Genomic DNA, 17,667 nt, shown 5'->3' on the forward strand with positions numbered 1-17,667 from the left:
GGGGCAAGATGTGAGGCTTCAAGAAAAACTTTCAGAATGGATGATTATTGGTGGAGTGAGAATCCGGTAACAGGAAGTGTTTGGAAAACAACTGCAGGATGGGGGCACATAAGCGAAGGCTAGAAAGCAAGAGAAACAGCTTCATGTGCACAAGGGTCAACAAGCAGTTAAAAACACTGGCCCATCAAGTGGGACATACAGTTATGTCAAAGGACGCTGAAGATAAGCTCAAGTTGCCCTCAGCGAAAGATCCTCACGGACCTATCAGTGCCTTCATTTATTAAATCAACATCTACAGAGCACTAGGTACCAGTTAGTTTCCAGCCTCGGTGCCTTTGCACTTGCTATGTGTCTGGACCAACACTCCCTAAATCTTCTCAGGCTTCTTCAGCTCCTTAGTCCCTCAGAGACGCCTACCCCATCCCACCACCCCCCTTATCTAAAATAGTCCCCACGTGGTCACTTTCCACTACACCACAGTTTTGTTTTCCTTCTAGCATTAATCACATTATGAGATTATCATCTTCGTTTGCTCAAGAGTTAATAGCCTGTCGGTTCCTACGAGAATGTAAGCTCCCCGCCCGCAGGGACCTGGCCTCTTTCATGGTTTTACCCAGAGCTTTGACCTCCTTAGGCTCTCATCCTCCCTATGGGGACCATACAGAGCGTTCCGCTAGGTAAGTCCCGACTGGAGCATGCGCAGGAGGGCCCCTGGCGCGCGCAGCTCTGGCCCCGCCCCGCGCGTCCCGCCCCCTCCCGGGCAGGTTGGCGGTCACTGTCGCATCTTCGCCGGCGGGTGCTCCCGCCGGGACGCTGTTGCGCACGCCTCAGCGCGGTAACGGACGCGCCGCCCGGTGCGCCGGCCCGGCCCCGGGGATGGGCCCCAAGCTCGCAGACTCCGTGGAGGCGCTCCGCGCCGCCGGCAACCAGAGTTTCCGCAACGGCCAGTTCGCCGAAGCCACCGTGCTCTACAGCCGCGCGCTGCGGACGCTGCAGGCGCAAGGTACGTACGACCCTGGCCCCGGTTTCCCCACCAGGCCGGCCTCTCCCCGCGGCGCCCCCCGCCGCGGCCGCCCAGACCTCGCTCCTGCCCAGGGTGCCTGCGGCTTGCTTTCCCCAGGGCCAGCAGGCTCACCAGGCCCACCGGGCACCCTTCCCGCCCATTCCCCGCTTCGGCATCCTACGAGAAACTTCCTTAGCCCTTTCTGCTATTTTTTTTTTTTTAATTGTAATACGGTTTTATTACTGGTTCTTTTTCACTTACTGATTCATCCCAAACATTTCCATATCAGTGGGTGTTTTATCACTATTTTTTTTAGTGCAGTAAAAAACAGCATTAAATTTACCTTCTTAACCGTCTTTAAGTGGAGTATTAAGTACATTCAGATTGTTGTGCAACAGATCGCAGCAGCAGTGAAAACTCTGAACCCACTAAAACACTAATCTTCCTTCTCTCCCCTCAGCCCTTTTTTTCCACCTTTCTACTTTTGGTAGCTATGATTTTGATCAGTTTAACTTCCTATGAGTCCATTCATACAGTATTTGTGTTCTGTGACTGACTTAGTTTGCTTACCTTAATGGCCCCAAGGAGATTATAATCCATGTTGTAGCAATGTGACAGATGGTTTCCTCCTTTTTAAAGGCTGCATAATTTTCCATTGTATGGACATACCACATTTAATTTACCCAGATGTAAACTAGGCCTGTCTGATAACCATAAGGGCTGCAAAGAAGACAGACACAGTGATTTGGTAAGAGAGGTGACTGGGGAGCTCTTTTGGAATGGAAGGTCAAGGACAGCTTTGAGGAAGTGACCTTTCTAGTGATGTCTGAATGATGAGAAGAAGCCATCATAGTGCATAGTTGTGGGTGATGAGTATTCCAGGTGGAGGGAACTGTTCATTCCAAAGGCCCCCCAGACAGGATAAGCATAGTGGGTTGCAGGAACCAGAGCATAGTAGCCAGTGGAGGAATAGTAAATATTGAGGTCAGTTAGATAGAGCCGTATTGTGTAGGCATTTTATACAGTAGGCTGTGGTAAGGAGTTTGGATTTTATTCCATGATGGTAGACAACTGGGGAGATTTGGGTTTTTTGTTTTTTGTTTTTTTAAGATTTTATTTATTTATTTGACAGAGAGAGATCGCAAGTAGGCAGAGAGGCAGGCAGAGAGAGAGGGGGAAGCAGGCTCCCCACCGAGCAGAGAGCCCGATGCAGGGCTCGATCCCAGGACACTAAGACCTGAGCCAAAGGTAGAGGCTTAACCCACTGAGCTACCTAGGCACCCCAAGTTTTGTTTTAAACAGAGGAGCAGCATGTCCTTTACCAGTTCTCCCAGCCTCCAGCTCATGGGTAAGACACTTTGGAGAAGAGTTAAGCCTCATTCTAACCAACCATAGCCCATTGGCCCAAACCTCTCCTCCAAAGTGCCTTACCCATGAGCCCTCATTTTGTGTAGTACCTATTTCCTTTTGCCTTCCTTCATTTGTTGAGTGCTTTACTCTGTGGTAGACACTACAGACTTCATTCCTTTTTGTCTACATACAAACCAAGGATAAGATATCTTATAGATGAGGAGTCCAGAAGAGTTAAATCTGTCTACCCTGGGTTATACAATGAGGACATCAGAGGCAGGATTTGAAAGCAGGTCTGTCTGATCTGCAAGTCCAGGTTTTGAATCATTTTTCCAGGCTTCTCCCCAAATCCTCTCCAAAGTCCAATCTGTCTTGTTTGACCTTTTGTAATTTCAAGCCCCCCTCTGGCCCCCTATTGTTTTTCTAGAACACTCCTCTTTAGGCCCACTTCCTCATCTCAGCCTCATTTGATGAAGTCACTGATGAATCTGAGGTATTGGTTTTCTACCTTTTTCTTTCATTCTACCCCAGCTGGTCTGCAAAAGCATGTGCTTTTGAGTGGATTTATTCTGGATCCTTAGAAGGGCTGCCTGGTGTAGATTTAGTTGGGGATCAGCATTTGGTTCCGATCTTGCTATTGATTTTCCCCTTAATATCTGGGCAAATCCGTTGATTTCTTGGATCAGCTTTGCTGATCTTGAAAGGACAGCAGGGAGTAAGCGAACAAAATGAACCCTTCCAGCAAGTCTGTAAAGTGGTGTGTTCATGCGATAGGGGAGCACATGCGATCAGAGGGATTGAGTGACTCATGAGGGCTCAGGGGCAGGATCCTCGGCTCCTCTGCTGCTCTTCCCACCGCACCCCTGCTGCTTCTGTGCATCCATGCTCTAGCGCCTTGAGATAACTATGAATTTTGAGTCCTTGTGCTTATTCTTCAAGTGCAAGGATATATTCTACTTTTTCTTGTACTTTGCTGTCTCAGAGCCTGGCAAAATAAGGGGGGACGTTCTGATTTTATTGGTTTGTTACTGTTGATATTGAATGAAAGCTGTCTGCCTCAGTATGGTAACATACTTAGTTTTAAAAAAGTAAGTTGTGGAAGGATAAGCAGTGGGGTGCCACTTAATTTCAAAAATCTTTGAAAGCTATAAAATGGAATATGCTCTTCCCTGTGAATTAGAAGGTAATAGAAGAAGGCAAGCATGACTACAGGAGGGTGTTACCTACCAACTTCAGAACTGTGCTGACCTCTGGGGGTCTGGGGAGGAAGCAAAGAGAAAAGAGTGAGGATGAGTGGAGCTTTAGCCATCTCAAAAATGAAAGAGGTTAGAAACAAATACAATGTATTGCCCCGTCCAGGGATGGATGTCAAATATCTGTTTAACTGTTTTCTGGATGTTTTGTAATTTTCAGGAAAGAGTTTATTTTACTTCTTTGGGGTATATACTCAGGAGTAGAATTACTGAGTCAACATCTAATAATTTTTGGAGTTTTTCGTTTGTTTGCTTTCCATGATGGCTTGTGCTAGCGGGTATGAAGTGGTTGAAAAATTATTTTTTAAAAGATTTTATTTATTTATTTGAGAGAGTTAGAGTAGGAAAGCACAAGAGGGGGAGGGACAGAGGGAGAAACAGGCTCCCCAGTAAGTAGGGAGCCCAATGCAGGGCATGATCCCGGGACTCTGGGATCATAACCTAAGCCCAAGGCAGACGCCTAACCAACTGAGCCACCCGGGCACCCCCAAAAATTATTTTTTAAAATTGAAAGTCTTTGTGGCCACATAGTAAAAGACATGGGCTTCTGAGATTCCTGAGGATAAGGATTACCTTTAAGAAAGTGTCTGATAATTCTCTTCCATACTGGGTCGCTCGAATCCGTTCCCTGATTAAGTTCTGCATATTCCTGCCAGACCCAGAGGGCTCTTCTTTGGCAAAGTCCTCTCTGATTTGACCAGGTAGGATTTGTCTCTGTCTGACCTGTTCAGTCTTTTGATCACATTTTTCTTTTCCTTTTTCAAAAACCCCTCTCATTGGGTTTACGTGCTTTTTTTTTTTTTTTTTAAAGGTTTTATTTATTTATTTGACAGAGAGAGATCACAAGTAGGCAGAGAGGCAGGCAGAGAGAGAGAGAGGAGGAAGCAGGCTCCCTGCTGAGCAGAGAGCCTGATGCGGGACTCGATCCCAGGACCCTGAGATCATGACCTGAGCCGAAGGCAGTGGCTTAACCCACTGAGCCACCCAGGCACCCGGTTTACGTGCTTTTTGTAACAAAATTCACACACACGTGTAGTTATGGCATGGATATCCTTGAGCAGAAGCCAGCTGGTTCATGTTTTGTCCTTTGCCTGGTCCTGACTTGCGTGCTGGAGTGAGCGAAAGAGAAGTTGGTTGGTTCCCTGTGAGTGGCAGGAAGCTTGCTGGCAGCCCCTCAGACCAACAAGCACCATCAGGAAGCCCAGAGAGCTCCGGGTTTGAAATACACCCCAGAGTCCCAGGGCGTCCATTTCGCACTCTTGTGAATTTCGTGCTTTCTCTTCCCCTTGGGCAGGCTGCTCGAACCCGGAAGAAGAGAGCATCCTCTTCTCCAACCGCGCAGCGTGCCACTTGAAGGATGGCAACTGCAGGGACTGCATCAAGGACTGCACTTCGTAAGTGGGCGGGGCAGCCCCAGGGTCTCAGGACCCGAGGCTGCGTTCATCCGGCCTGTTCTCTTCTTGGGGTCGATCCCAGCGGAGGAAGTGTCCCCGAGTGTCACCAGGTCACCGAGGATAGGAGGCTCCACGTGGTGCCTGCGGCCCCTCACTCGTGTCTTTGGAGTCTGCCAACAGAGTAGGAGTCTTAGAGGGTGGGCTTAGGTGGGGTCTTAGAGGTGGGCCTTATGGGCCTTGTGAGATCGGGGACCTGACGATGAGGGTGAGGTGCAGGCTTGGGACTGGCTCGCCCTGGTGTTTTCTGGGGTGGATGTGTACGGGAGGGAAAGGAAGAGGGACAGAGGTTAGTTGAATCGCCTCAAAAGAAGCGAGGAGAAGAAGGCGTCCGTCGATCGCGAGGTGTAAAGGATGTTGAGCAGTTTGTCGTACTACTTTCTTCTGCGGCCAGTCTGACCCTGCCTGCTCTTCTCGTCCTTGAACTGGCAACACGCATGTGTTCTCAGACCCGCTCTCCTGTGGCATCGCTTTGGGGTCATGCCCTGGTGATAGCTGAGGGAGGAGGAGAGGTGAGCGTGCTCCCGGGGCGTGTGCTCGGGTGCTCCGTACTGGGCCTGTGCTAGGTTTCCTTCCCGGAGGGCTCATGACTGCTCTGCGGGGTAAGTTGACTGTCCCGCCCAGGCTAGAAGTGGGTTGCAGCAGACTGAGGCCGTAAGGTGATCTGCCTGGTGTTCTGTGGCCGGTGGCAGAGGTGGAATTCAGACACCACTCCAGCTGATGGCGAAGCCTCTTTGTCCCCCCGGGTCGGACTCTGTAGGAACACGTGGGAGAGTATAAGCCACAGGTGCTTGTTCTTGATCTGGGGGGACTGTGACTCAGAAAACTGGATTTCACAGCCTTAGTGGTTTTCTACCCTTCCTCCCTTCTTCACTTCAAGTCTGAGTTGGTAAGTCCCTCTGCTAAGGCTTGACTTTTTTAGCTACATTTCTGTGCCAGCTGTGACCTCCTGTACGCTGAATGTCGCAGATGACCCTGCATAGAAGGAGCTGTGGGGGGAGCCCTGGTGCCTCAGCAGCCAGATGACATTTCTGCCTCCTGCTCTAGAGCGCTGGCCCTGATTCCCTTCAGCATGAAGCCCCTCCTGCGGCGGGCCTCGGCCTACGAGGCCCTGGAGAAGTACCCCCTGGCCTATGTGGACTACAAGACCGTGCTGCAGATCGATGACAGTGTGGCGTCAGCCGTGGAAGGCCTCAACAGGTGAGCCTGACACCTCAAGTGGTTTCTCCGAAACTCCCCGGCCTCTTGGATTCACTCGGGACCATGGCTTTGGTCAGCTCCTGGGGGTCCCCTGAGACCTGCTGAGCACGTGGTGAAAGTGCTGCTGAAGGAGAGTCCTTGGTCATGGTTAGCAGGGCCCTGCGGGGTCAGAGTGAGAGGATGGATGGCTCGATGGCCCGGCTGCTCAGGTTCATTCACGTGGGAACAAGTTCTGGAGCTCTGTGTAAGGGATTGTGCCAGGTGCCCTGGGGAAGACCCCGCTTGCTTCACAGACCTAACTAGAGTGGGGAGAGTAGGATACAGGTGCAGGCAGCCAGGACACGAGGCTTATAGGGTGGTGTTTGCAGAGTTAGGTTGGCCTTTGGTACTGTGATGCCCCCTCGAGGCCCATTGGGCGCCATTTTGTTCTGGGCTTCTAAGTGGTGGTTTGTTTCTGCCTCGTGGCTACCTTTGTGTAACTGGTCATGTTTCTCCTCTTTGCATAGGCTGCTACAGAGCCAACCACCACACTCGCAGCAAACCCTTCAAAGGACTTCGTGGCATGTGTTAAGTGTATCATTGTTAGCTTGACTTGTTTTCTGTCTCCTTCATTCAGTCATTCAACAGAATCTGGCACTTCTGTGTCCCCAACTTTGCAGTAGGTCCTGGGCTGATGTCTGACACATAGCTTTTCCTGCCCTAATGGAACCCCCGGTCTCTTGGGGAACCCCAGTCAGTCATAGCCACACACACCACTGTGTGGTGAGTGGTGTGGTAGGAGGAGGCCCAGGGGGCTGAGGGGACAGAAAGGGGCACCTAACCTTCCCTGGAGGAAGGAGGAAGCCAGTCAGGATTTTGCAGAGGAGGTGAGCTGAGGCTGAGAAACGAAGAGACCTGGGGCCAGGGCAGCAGGAAGGGCAACTGCCAGGGTGAGCCGGGATGATGTGTTTCAGGAATTTTGAGAAGTCCCATGTCACTTGGCACTGCTGGTGAGGAGCTCAGCTCAGATGTGTGAGGTGAGCCTGGACCTAATCCAGGCACAGTGAGGTTTTGTGAAAGGGTCTTGAGCACGGGAGCAACTTGAGCAGATTTGAGAGAAAAAGCTCACTGGCTCTCGTGTTGCTGGATGACGTGAAGGAGAGCGGAGTCAGAGGGTTAGGCGGTAAGTCAGATGGTGGAGAATGCGGAAGCAGGACAGTGGGGCCAGCTTTGGAGACAGTTGGGTAGTAGTTCAATGAATTTGGAGGGGCTAGTGAGAAGGGAAGAATAGAAGAAACGTCCTGGTGGGTGACACGGTAGGTCGCAGGGGACCGTGAGATGAGAGGTGTGAGGACAGTGGTTGGTATCTACATGGGCTTTGGAGCAAAAGAGACAAATATAAGGCAGACTATGGATTCGAGGTCATCAGCATAGAGGTGGGTTGAAGTTGTGGGAGAAAAAGAGACCCCCACAGCAAGTGAGCCCGGGGAAGAGGGTTGCGTTTTGAAAATTGCAACATTTGAGGGACTTCAGGGGGACAACAACTGGAGGGGAGGAGGAAACTCGGAGCACTTAGGGAAGAAGTATTTCCAGAAGAATGAAAACCTCATTCCCATCAGGCGTTCCAATGAGTGAAGTGGACTTGTGGGTTTAAGAAAGAGAGTCACTGTGGTTATATGGAAGCATGCGGCGGGTCAGAAGCCCGGCCGTGAAGAGGCAGAGGAGTCCAGCAGCAACGGCAGGGTGGGGTCTCCAGGAGGTAGAAGTGAGCAAACAGTGAGATGTGGCCTGGTGGAGTGGGTGGAGAGAGGGGCCGGCGCTAGAGAGCTGCGGGCTGTGGTTCCTGACTGACGGGCTGTGGTTCCTGACGGGGGCAAAGCCAGGTGAGACCCAGGGCTGAGGGGGAGTGCCTGGCCTTGTCACTTCTTCACGTGTGACAGGAGAGAACTAGGAAGGATTCAGTGCCCGCGCAGGTGGGTTTGCGTTTGTGAGACCTGGAACTTTGCCCTGAAAAAGGAGGGGCGGGTAAGGGAGCCGGGCTGAGGAGGGTAGAGGTTCGACATAGCTGTGCTAGTCAGGAAGACAGCTGGAGGGCCTTAGTCAGAGACCGTGAGTTGGTAGTGACTGCCATCTGGGACACCGTCCTTCTAGTCACACGGGAGCACAGTCGTGGGAGCAGAGAAAGCATACGGTTGGCTTTATTCACTGAGGGAGCACAGGCTTACGGGGCCCGGGTGGGTGTCGTGTGATGTGCTACGGGCTGGAGATCTCTTAACCAAAGGGACGTGATCCCGGAGCAGCATCTGAAGGAAGTTATCTGGGCCCAGAAGGCGGGGTGGGGGGGTGGGGTGGAAAGTGAAGACATCATTCCAGGTAGAGGGAGAAGCGTGGGCAGAGGCTCGAACAGATGGATCAAGAGGGAATGCGGCACACGGTAGAAGTGGGGAGGAGCAGGGGACCAGATCTCGGGTCCTGTCAGCCTAGGGAAGTGGGAAGCACTAGAGGATTTCAAAATTTGAGAATAACCTGTTTTATAAAAATCTCTGAGCGTTAGTCATACATCAGGTGCATGCATGGCCTTGTAATAGATCCACTGACAAAATATAAGACGTGTGATCCTTTCTTGGGGGCATGTGTGGTCCTTCGGGGTGAGGTTTGAGTACCTTTTTTTTTTTTTAAATAAGTTACTTTTTTTTTTTTTTTTAAGATTTTATTTATTTGACACAGAGAAATCACAAGTAGGCAGAGGCAGGCAGAGGGGAAGAGGAAAGCAGGCTCCCTGTGAGCAGAGAACCCGATGTGGGCTTCAAGCCCGGGACCCTGAGATCATGACCTGAGCCGAAGGCAGAAACTTAACCCACTGAGCTAGCCAGGTACCCCAGGTTTGAGTACCCTTAACAAGCAGTCATCACTGCCTTGAAGTTAACAGAGTGTGGCCAAGTCTGGGCCAGGAAGGGCGGACGTGTCATGGTTCAGACTTGTGTCCCCTTCCTGCTGTGCGTCACAAGGCTGTAAAAGGATGGTGGCTCTCACACATCCCCTCTGGATTTCTGAGAAGAGGGGTATCTTCTTGACCCAGTCAGAAACCTCCTTGTAATTTTCTCTGCCTTTCCAGAATGACCAGAGCTCTCATGGACTCGCTGGGGCCCGAGTGGCGTCTGAAGCTGCCCTCTATCCCCTTGGTGCCTGTCACAGCTCAGAAGAGGTGGGATTCCTCACCTTTGGAGTACCACAAAGAGAACACTAAGGGCAAATTCAGAGAAGCCACAACCACCAAGGGCAGAGGTAAGCTGTGACTTCCTGCCCAGAGTGTTATAATCTCCCCTTGGCCACCACCTTCAGAGTAATCCTGTAAAAACTGACCTTGCTTAAAGCCAAGCTATAAAAGTTAAATCCTGAAGGCAGTGAGAAAGCCCGCCTACTGCTGTCCCAATTCAGAGTCAGAAAAGGCACATTGGACGCTCGGCCTGGCGCATAGGTATACAGCGTTAGTTCCCTTCTCTTTCCTCTGGCAGCACTGGGGATGGATGATCCAGGATGTTTTTGGTGGCAAGAACAGAAAACTCAACGTGGTAAAAATAACAAAGAGAACATACTGGCTCATTTAACTAAAAGTTATGAGTTCAGATTCAGGGTAGGTTTGCTCCAGGAGCTCACGACATTAGCAGACTTGGACTCCATTCCTTGATACTTGTCTCAGCATTCTTCTCTGGTGTGTCTGCTTTGTCCTGGGGTAGTCTTCCCTCCCAGGAGTAAAGTAGCCATAAAGTAGTTCCTGGTCTTGTCCCCATATGCCATGCCTTGTGGCCCAGAGGAAAAGAAAAAGGTGGGTTTTCTTCCAAGAGCTCCCTAAGAGAGGGTTTCTTTCCTTTAAATCCCTTTAAATACACTGTCTCAGTGTATTCCGGCCTGTTTGGTCACAGGCCATTCTCTAGGAACTGATCACTGGGGCCAGGGAGATTTTGTGGCCCTAAGCCATCTGCCTCCACCTTCATAGTGAGAGGGTGCTGCTTCCCCAGGAACATACACACCACGCGGGGCCCTGGAGATGGAATAGGGAGGGGAGATCCAAGCCAGGGAGCCCCAAAACGGGGGCTGTTGACCTCAAGCATGTAAAAAGGAGGGGCCATTCTTCAAGCCTCGGTTCAGCAGCGCCCAGGGAATGAGCTGGGTCCAGTGAGTCTAGGCATTGAGGAGAGCAGGTGCAGCGGGTGAGCGCTCCAGGCTCGCCGTGTTGGCAGTGCAGGGCGGCGTCACTCCCCTGCCCGCCCGCAAGGGAATGGGTCTGGCCGTGGGTAGCATTCACTCTGGTTTGTGGGAACCTGCTAAGTGTCTCCCACTCTTCTCCAGAATGGAAATGTGGGGTGCTAACGAACTAGATGGCTTCAGGGCGCCTACTAAGTATTTCATTCTTTCAGAGTCACTGGCCCATGTATTTTCCAGCTCTGTGTGATGTATTTCCAGTGTGACACAGAGAGGACAGGCAGTCTTGGCCTTTAGGAAGCCCTCAGTATAAGAAGAGACGGAGACACCTAAACAGCATTTCCAAATACAGGAGGAAGGACACATGCTTTAGAGCCTTTAGTATTTGGGGAGTTCGAGAGAGGAACTGACACCTGTGCGCTTGGAGGAGTCAGAGAAAGCCTCCCGGAGGAGGTGACCAGTTGAGCTAGATGCTGAGGGGGACTGACGGGGGTGTTCTTCAGGTGAGGAAGGGAAGGGAATGTCTGATAGTCAGTAGAAAGAGCTAGAGAATGCAGTGCGTGGCTCTTGCTGGGGAGCTGTGGGAGGCCCTAGGCCTGCTGTGTGGAATTGGGGAGCCTGAGGAAAGCCAAAGGGGTATGGACACTGCAACCCACCCAGGAGAGGGCAGGAAGGTTCACAGCAGGATGTTTGCAACCACAAACAACAGAACTGGAAATGGCGCAGATCTCCAAGCAGAAGGGATGAATGAGCAGTGAGTGCGAGCTACAGGGATACGGGTCAGTACAGCGGAGTCTGAGGAACACAGTGCTGAGGGGAAGGAGTAAAGCCAAGTCACAGAGGAATAGGAATACTTAGAATCATTTATTCTTTCATATGAAATTAAAAAAAAAAAACGAACGGCAAATGGTTTATAGGAACTATCGTATATAGTTAAGCTACCAAGGGAAAAGGGAGGAAGAAAGCACAGGGTTGGGGATCACGGTTTCCTCCAGGGGTGGGTTGATTTGGGGAGGGGGCCCCATGGGGCTTTAAAAGTCTCAGTAACTGTTCTGTTTCTGAAGAGTGTAAGGGTGTTAGTTTTGTTCCTGAAACCTTACCAATGTCATAAAGATTCAGGATTTTATAAAGATAGTTTTTAAAAATTAAAGAAACCCGGTGATCTGGGAGCTGGGGCTGGAGCGTGGTCGCTGCTGTGTAGTGAAGGGCCGAGGGCCAGGCCAGCAGCCCGGGTTTCGCCTCATGTCTCTGTCCTTCTGCACTGGGGCCCAGCTGCGTGGGGCAGGTGAGGGAAGGTCCAGGCTCAGAACAACAGAGAGGAGGAACAGTGGGCTCCTCGGCCGTCTTCAGAGAGCTGGGGAGCGACACCCTTCTTTCTCAGATGCTTATTTAAATTCTTACTTCCTCTCCTGCTTTAAGTTGATAGGGTGCTCTGCACTTTGTGGCACACTCAGGTTTTGTCCTGACTCTGGCCCCGGGTCGGGTTGCTAGCGCCTCAGTGTACAGACGAACTGAGGTCCCCAAGACATAGGCAGGTCACCCGAGGTCCCCGGCTGCTGAGGGCCACTGCCGGGACTAGACCTCAGCGTGCCCTTTACCGCATATCTGTCTGAGGTGTGTGTCTGTGTGTGTTTCTGTCGGGAGTCCCCAGCCTCCGACTGAGAACCTGTTAATTTCCCAGAAGCCATGTGGGGGACGCCTTCCTTGGGGATGCTGCTTTAGAGCAGTGTAGGGAGTCTGGAGAGGGGGCGTGGGAGAGGGTCGCTGACAGTGAGGCCTCATGGCCCTCAGGCACCTGCTCCATGGCTCTTTCCTCTTCTGAATTTGCATCTAGTGTCTTCTGCTGGGGATGTGGAGAGAGCCAGAATTCTGAAGGAAGAAGGCAATGAGCTTGTAAAGAAGGGGAACCATAAGAAAGCTATTGAGAAGTACAGTGAAAGCCTGTCCTTCAGTGACATAGAGTCCGCCACATACAGCAACAGGTATGTTCCGCGCAGCTGCTGCCCTGGGGGCTCGCGGGACGCTGGCTGTCGCCGCCCCCCCCCCCCGCCCCGATCTGCTTGCGGACTGGGGTGGCCTCTTCATTCCTCTCGTGGACTCAGTGTGTCGCACCTCAGAGTAGGTGTACCTGGTTGTTCTGGTCACCGGGAGGCAGGTGTAGCCAGTGGCATTCACTCTCTTAAAGGAATAGAAACTGAGCGATGCCCCCAAGGGGCCTGGGCTCTGTCCTCCTCCCTCCTCTTCAGGCTTTCGCGAACCGTCCGGCTGTGCACACTCTGTGAGTGAGAGCAGTGTGCTTGCCACACAAACATGGCCTCAGCACGTGTCTCGTAGCCCTCCCCCTGGCCTAGCCCCACGGCTTCCCCAGACCCTCCCGTCGGGAGGGTTGGCCCTGTCGCAGCATGGGGACAGAACCCAGGGTGTGGACTCCCTGTCACCTGACCTGGGAGCAAGAGAGATGGTCTCGCCTAGCCTGAAGGGTGTGACCTGTGGCCCAGTTGAACAACCCGCACCACGGGCTGTGGCTGTGGCTGCTGGTTCTTTCTACCGACAGCGAGGGGCACCGTCCCTTTACTGGGTGGGAATCACGGTTTTACACACACTCAGGCGTACTGATTGGTCCGTGGCCTTCCCCTTTGCAAGTCAAGAAATCAGAAGCTCAGAGCTGGAAGGTCTTCACCTCCGCTCACCTGGCCAGTAAATGGTGGAGACAGACTCGCAACCTGGCTCAGATGAGATCTACTAGTTTTACTGTCAGAAGCTTAGAACACTCACCTAGGGACCATCTCTGAGCCAAATCTTGCTTATAAAAGATTTACTATAAAAACGTTATCAATTGTTTCTCCCGCCCTGCTAACATACACATACTATTACTCTTTAGTTAAAAAATCTTGGATTTACTATAATCTCACCATTTCCTATCCAAAATTCTTGGGATAAAAATGTGTTCCAGATCTGAGTAAGGTCATATGGTTCATACATGGGACCACACAATACTCCCACAGGCTCTGGGGCAGTGGCTGAAGTTCATTGTTAACATTTCTGCCTGAAACACAGGGACAGTCCATGTTCATGTGGGGCAGTGTTCAGACTAAGTAACCGCAGGCCTGTGCAGGTCAGGTTTTGCTGTCAAATAAGTTCAAGAGAGAACTTTTCATTTTAAAGTGTGGATTTTGGCATTTGGAACCTGTGGTTTTACTGGCTGATTAGACCAGGGATCCCTCAGTCTGTCAGGCTCACCGGAAGGAAGGGCTGCTGCCCATCTGTTCTAGGTTTCTGCAGCAGCATTTTAATAACCCTATTTCTGGGCCTGCTGGACTCACTTGTCTGATACTGCGAGAGTCCTCTAATAGTCTAGTTTCCTGAATTTTTACTGTATTCAAGACAACGCTTTGTTTTGTTTAAATATGATTTTTTCACGCAAGTATGTTTGTGCCACACTGTTTTAATTATTAGTGCTTTATACTCTCTTGTAGGGGTGGTTTTCTCCTTGTTCTTAATCAGAGCATCACTGGCTCTTTTCCCAGGTTTGTTTTTCTAGCTAAACCTAGTAGGATCTTTTTGACAGACTCCAAAAAGTATCTTGGTGGGCTTTTAGTTGTGGTTACATTGAATTTATAAATTTTTTTTGGAAGATTTTTATTATTTATTTATTCGACAGGCAGAGAGGCAGGCAGAGAAGCAGGCAGAGAGAGGGGGGGAAGCAGGCTCCCTGATGAGCAGAGAGCCCAATGTGGGGCTTGATCCCAGGACCCGGAGATCATGACCTGAGCCAAAGGCAGAGGCTTTAACCCACTGAGCCACCCAGGCGCCCCTGAATTTATAAATTTAATTTCGAGGACTGATAACTTGACACAAAACTGAATTTTCCCTCCATTGTGGCTGAAATTATATATCCTGGATGCCACTGAAATGCTCTGCCTTGTGTGTCTGAAGCTCTGTGCACCGGGGCATTGCCTTTGGCTTCCTCCCGTTCTCTCTGTGCAGTTAATATCACTCGGGTGCCCCGCACGTACAGCTTGCCCTGAATGGACCTTCAGAAGAGTCTCATTTAAAATTAAAAAATAAACCTGAATCCCTATCTCACTCCATCTTTTAAAAGAAATTCTAAGTGGATCACAGTTTCAAATGTGGAAAGTAAAACCATTAAGTTCTAGAAGAATGCACAGATTAATTATCTTGCAGTGGGAAATCTATTAAAATGGAGTTGTTGTGGGGTGGGGGATAGGAACGAGAGCGCTCATTAAAGGAAAGGTAAGTCCGACTTCATAAGGTTAAAAACCCTTATGTAAAAATACTGAGCAATTACGTTAAAACGGACCTTGTTTTCTTCCATTATTGATTGAAATTAAAGATTGACACCCAGGGTTGGTACAGTTACAGGAAAATAGAATGTTATTGATGGTGCCTCAGAGAGCAGCTCCTTCGCAGAGCATTTTGGCAACAGCAGTCGAGATTCTAAGCGCCCGTATCCGCTGACCCGTGGTCCGCTCCCAGCAGGCCTCTGAGTTGTATGCACAAGGGCGCTGATGGCAGCGTCTGGTTCACAGACTGGAAGCAGTGAAAACTGTCTCCAGATAAGGAATTGGTAGAATAAGTTCTGGTTCATCCGACCAAGTGAATACTGCTCCCGCTGGAGATGCTGAGCGGGATGGAGGGAGGCCCAGAGGGAGCGCCAGCACACCTGTTCTTAGCGGCCATCTTTGGAGAAAAGAATGGGGAAGGTGTACAGACCTTTTCCGCCTGTAGATGCAGAACGTTTCGTCGTATGGACGTCTGCAGCTGGTTTTTTTCCCCATGATTATGAAAATTCTCACTATAAGTTGGAAGAATTGTGCTTTGACCCACCTACCATCTAAATTCCCCATTAACGCTTCGCTCCGTTTGCCCTGTCGCTGTGGAGCCGTTGACTGGCGCCTCCTAGTTGGGGCGCATTTCAGCGTGCGCCGCAGACCTCTTCCACCTTCCCGCTGACGTGCCCACGTGCGCATCCTCAGGGTCCAGTGCCCTGGATGACTCTTTAATCCATCAAGGGGGAGGTTTCGGGAGCAAAAGAAAACAGGCTGGGAGCGTGAGGTGGCCTGAGGGGTGGAGCCACACGGTCAGGACCAGGACGCGGAGGGCCGCAAGCCAGGCTCCCCAGGGGGCCTCTCCCCACCCCCATCCCACCCCGCGCTGCGCCCCCGCGGGTTCCCGCTATGGAGAGGGGCCAGCCTCCCCCCAAGGGTGAGGAAGCTGTGTGGCCACCGGCTCAGAGCCCCGTTTGTCAACTCCAAGGTCACCCCTCTGACCACCTCACGGCTGGGGTGGGGGTGCTAAGCAGGGGCTGAGACCTCCGTCGGCCTTTCCCATCAGAGCGCTCTGCCATTTGGCCCTGAAGCAGTACAAGGAAGCAGTGAGGGACTGCACAGAAGCCCTCAGGCTGGATGGAAAGAACGTGAAGGCATTCTACAGACGAGCGCAAGCCTACAAGGCACTCAAGGTAAGAAAAGCCTGACTGAAAGGCACCTGCTGAGGCGCCTGGGGTGGCCCTTCCAGAGCGTAGGCTGGGCGAGGGGGAGGGGGCCAAGTCCCTCCCCATCCAGGGAAGCCCTGGTGGCTCCAGGCAGGCCCTCAGGCTGGGGTTCAAGACCCTCCGCCCTGGCCGCTCGGCCCGCCTCGGTCGGGCCCCCGTCCTCGCCCCCTGCTCTCTCCTCTCAGGACTACAAATCCAGCTTTGAAGACATCAACAGTCTTCTGCAGCTTGAGCCGAGAAACGGCCCTGCCCAGAAGTTGCAGCAGGAAGTTAACCAGAGCTTAAACTAAAGACCCAGAAGGTTAGCGGGAAACCTCTGCCCGAGCTCCCTCCTCCAGGCCTGCTCCTGGGACCCAGCATACCCCCAAGTGAGCTCGGAGGTGACTCAGAGGTGACGGCTTCCCACCCCTTAAGAGGCTTTGCTTGTTCAAATTAAGCTCAGAGTAGTAAAACAAAAAAACAAACCCCAGATGTTGTTGTTTTGCTGGAACGGTCCCTACTCCCCGCCTGCCTTGGACAGTTGGCAGAGCACTTGGCTCTGTCCCTGCCCCAGCCGTGCTCCCCACGGCTGCCCTTCTAGCTGCACCAGACCCGTCTCACTGTGGTTCATCTGAGCAAACTGAGCTCGGGGGTTGGAGGGTAGGGGGGTGGCAGGAGGGATAAACTAGAACCCAGAGCAGCCTGTTGAGCTGGTTCTCCAGGGCTGCTGTCCCCGCCCTGTCCCGGGCAGAGTTCCCTCTGTTCTGAGCTCCAGTGCCTTTTGGCTGGGCCCTGCTTTGGTGAGGACGCGGAATCCTGACCCTCGGATGGCCTTGTCCGTAGCTCTGCGCCACGGCCTCCTGCGGGGAGGTGCCCAAGCGGTTTTAAGAGTCCGGAGGTGTGGCCGCTCTTGAAGGTGGGATGGAGAGAAAGGCCTTCTTGAAATCCGGGTCCTTCCGCTCTGGGCAGGGACTTCTTTTGACCTCAACAGTGGCCCCCTCCAAGCTTCTAGGTTCTTTGTAACGTGAAGTCAATTTGAACTTAACGACTGATTTTGTTGAACTGCGTATTCAAGCTATTGCATTAAACATCTTTCTGGTACATAGATGCCTACTGTATTCATGTTTGTGCTTTTTCAGCTTTGTGCCTGCACCTTTGCAGTAATAAAGAGCTACAGCGCATTGAGCATTTGCACACTTGTTGAACAGACTTCCTCGAGTGTCTGCACGAGTCAGGCTCTGTGTACAGTGCTGGGGAGATCGGTGACCAGCCATGTCCCTGCTCTCAGAGGGCTGAGGCTCCGGTGGGCAGGGACAGTGGTCACCAGAGATCCCCAGAACAAACTGTAGCCAGGCAAGCGCTCTAGAACCGTCACACGGCACTTTCCCCGCCAGACCCTGGGAGGGAAAGGGGTCCCTGAGGAAGTAAAGCTTGCACTGAGTTCTAACGTGGGAGTTTAACTGGTGAGGAGAGCAGTAAGGCAGGCCAAGCAGACACCACAGACATTTGTATAGGCCCCAGCAGGGAGGAGAGGGCGAGGACGGGGCCCAGAAAGTACTTTCCTAGTCTGTGTCTAGTCAAATTGTTCCCCCTGCTTTTTTTTTTTTTTTTTTTTTTTAAAGATTTTGAGAGAACAAGTGGGAGGAAGGGCAGAGGGAGAAGCAGACTCCCCAGAGAGCAGGGAGCCTGACATGACGTGAGACTCGATCTCAGGATCCTGGATCATGACTTGAG

The 17,667-nt window shown here is 51.7% G+C and overlaps 1 protein-coding gene across 2 annotated transcripts; it reads left to right on the plus strand.

The window, feature by feature from the left end:
- Positions 1-730: 730 nt before the first annotated feature.
- TOMM34 (translocase of outer mitochondrial membrane 34) lies at positions 731-17,034 on the plus strand. Of its 2 annotated transcripts, XM_059133065.1 has the most exons (8): positions 731-1,003; positions 4,901-5,000; positions 6,105-6,257; positions 9,352-9,521; positions 12,274-12,421; positions 15,795-15,921; positions 16,140-16,255; positions 16,777-17,034. In XM_059133065.1, exons 1-7 carry the CDS (start codon positions 877-879, stop codon positions 16,242-16,244), a joined length of 930 nt encoding a protein of 309 aa, XP_058989048.1. In that variant the 5' UTR covers positions 731-876; the 3' UTR covers positions 16,245-16,255; positions 16,777-17,034. The 2 variants fall into 2 exon arrangements, with proteins under 2 accessions (XP_058989048.1, XP_058989047.1); XM_059133064.1 differs by having other exon boundaries at positions 16,140-17,034.
- The last annotated feature ends 633 nt before the right edge of the window (positions 17,035-17,667 follow it).

This window comes from Mustela lutreola, chromosome 9 (genome assembly GCF_030435805.1).
Source record: "Mustela lutreola isolate mMusLut2 chromosome 9, mMusLut2.pri, whole genome shotgun sequence".
NCBI classification, from domain to species: Eukaryota; Metazoa; Chordata; class Mammalia; order Carnivora; family Mustelidae; genus Mustela; species Mustela lutreola.

Bases quoted from the DNA above. Each gene is read 5' to 3' on its own strand.
- TOMM34 (XM_059133064.1), top strand. From the start codon at position 877: ATGGGCCCCAAGCTCGCAGACTCCGTGGAGGCGCTCCGCGCCGCCGGC. The intron at 6,258-9,351 runs GTGAGCCTGACA...CTGCCTTTCCAG, and splicing joins GCCGTGGAAGGCCTCAACAG to AATGACCAGAGCTCTCATGG. The intron at 12,422-15,794 runs GTATGTTCCGCG...CTTTCCCATCAG, and splicing joins TCCGCCACATACAGCAACAG to AGCGCTCTGCCATTTGGCCC.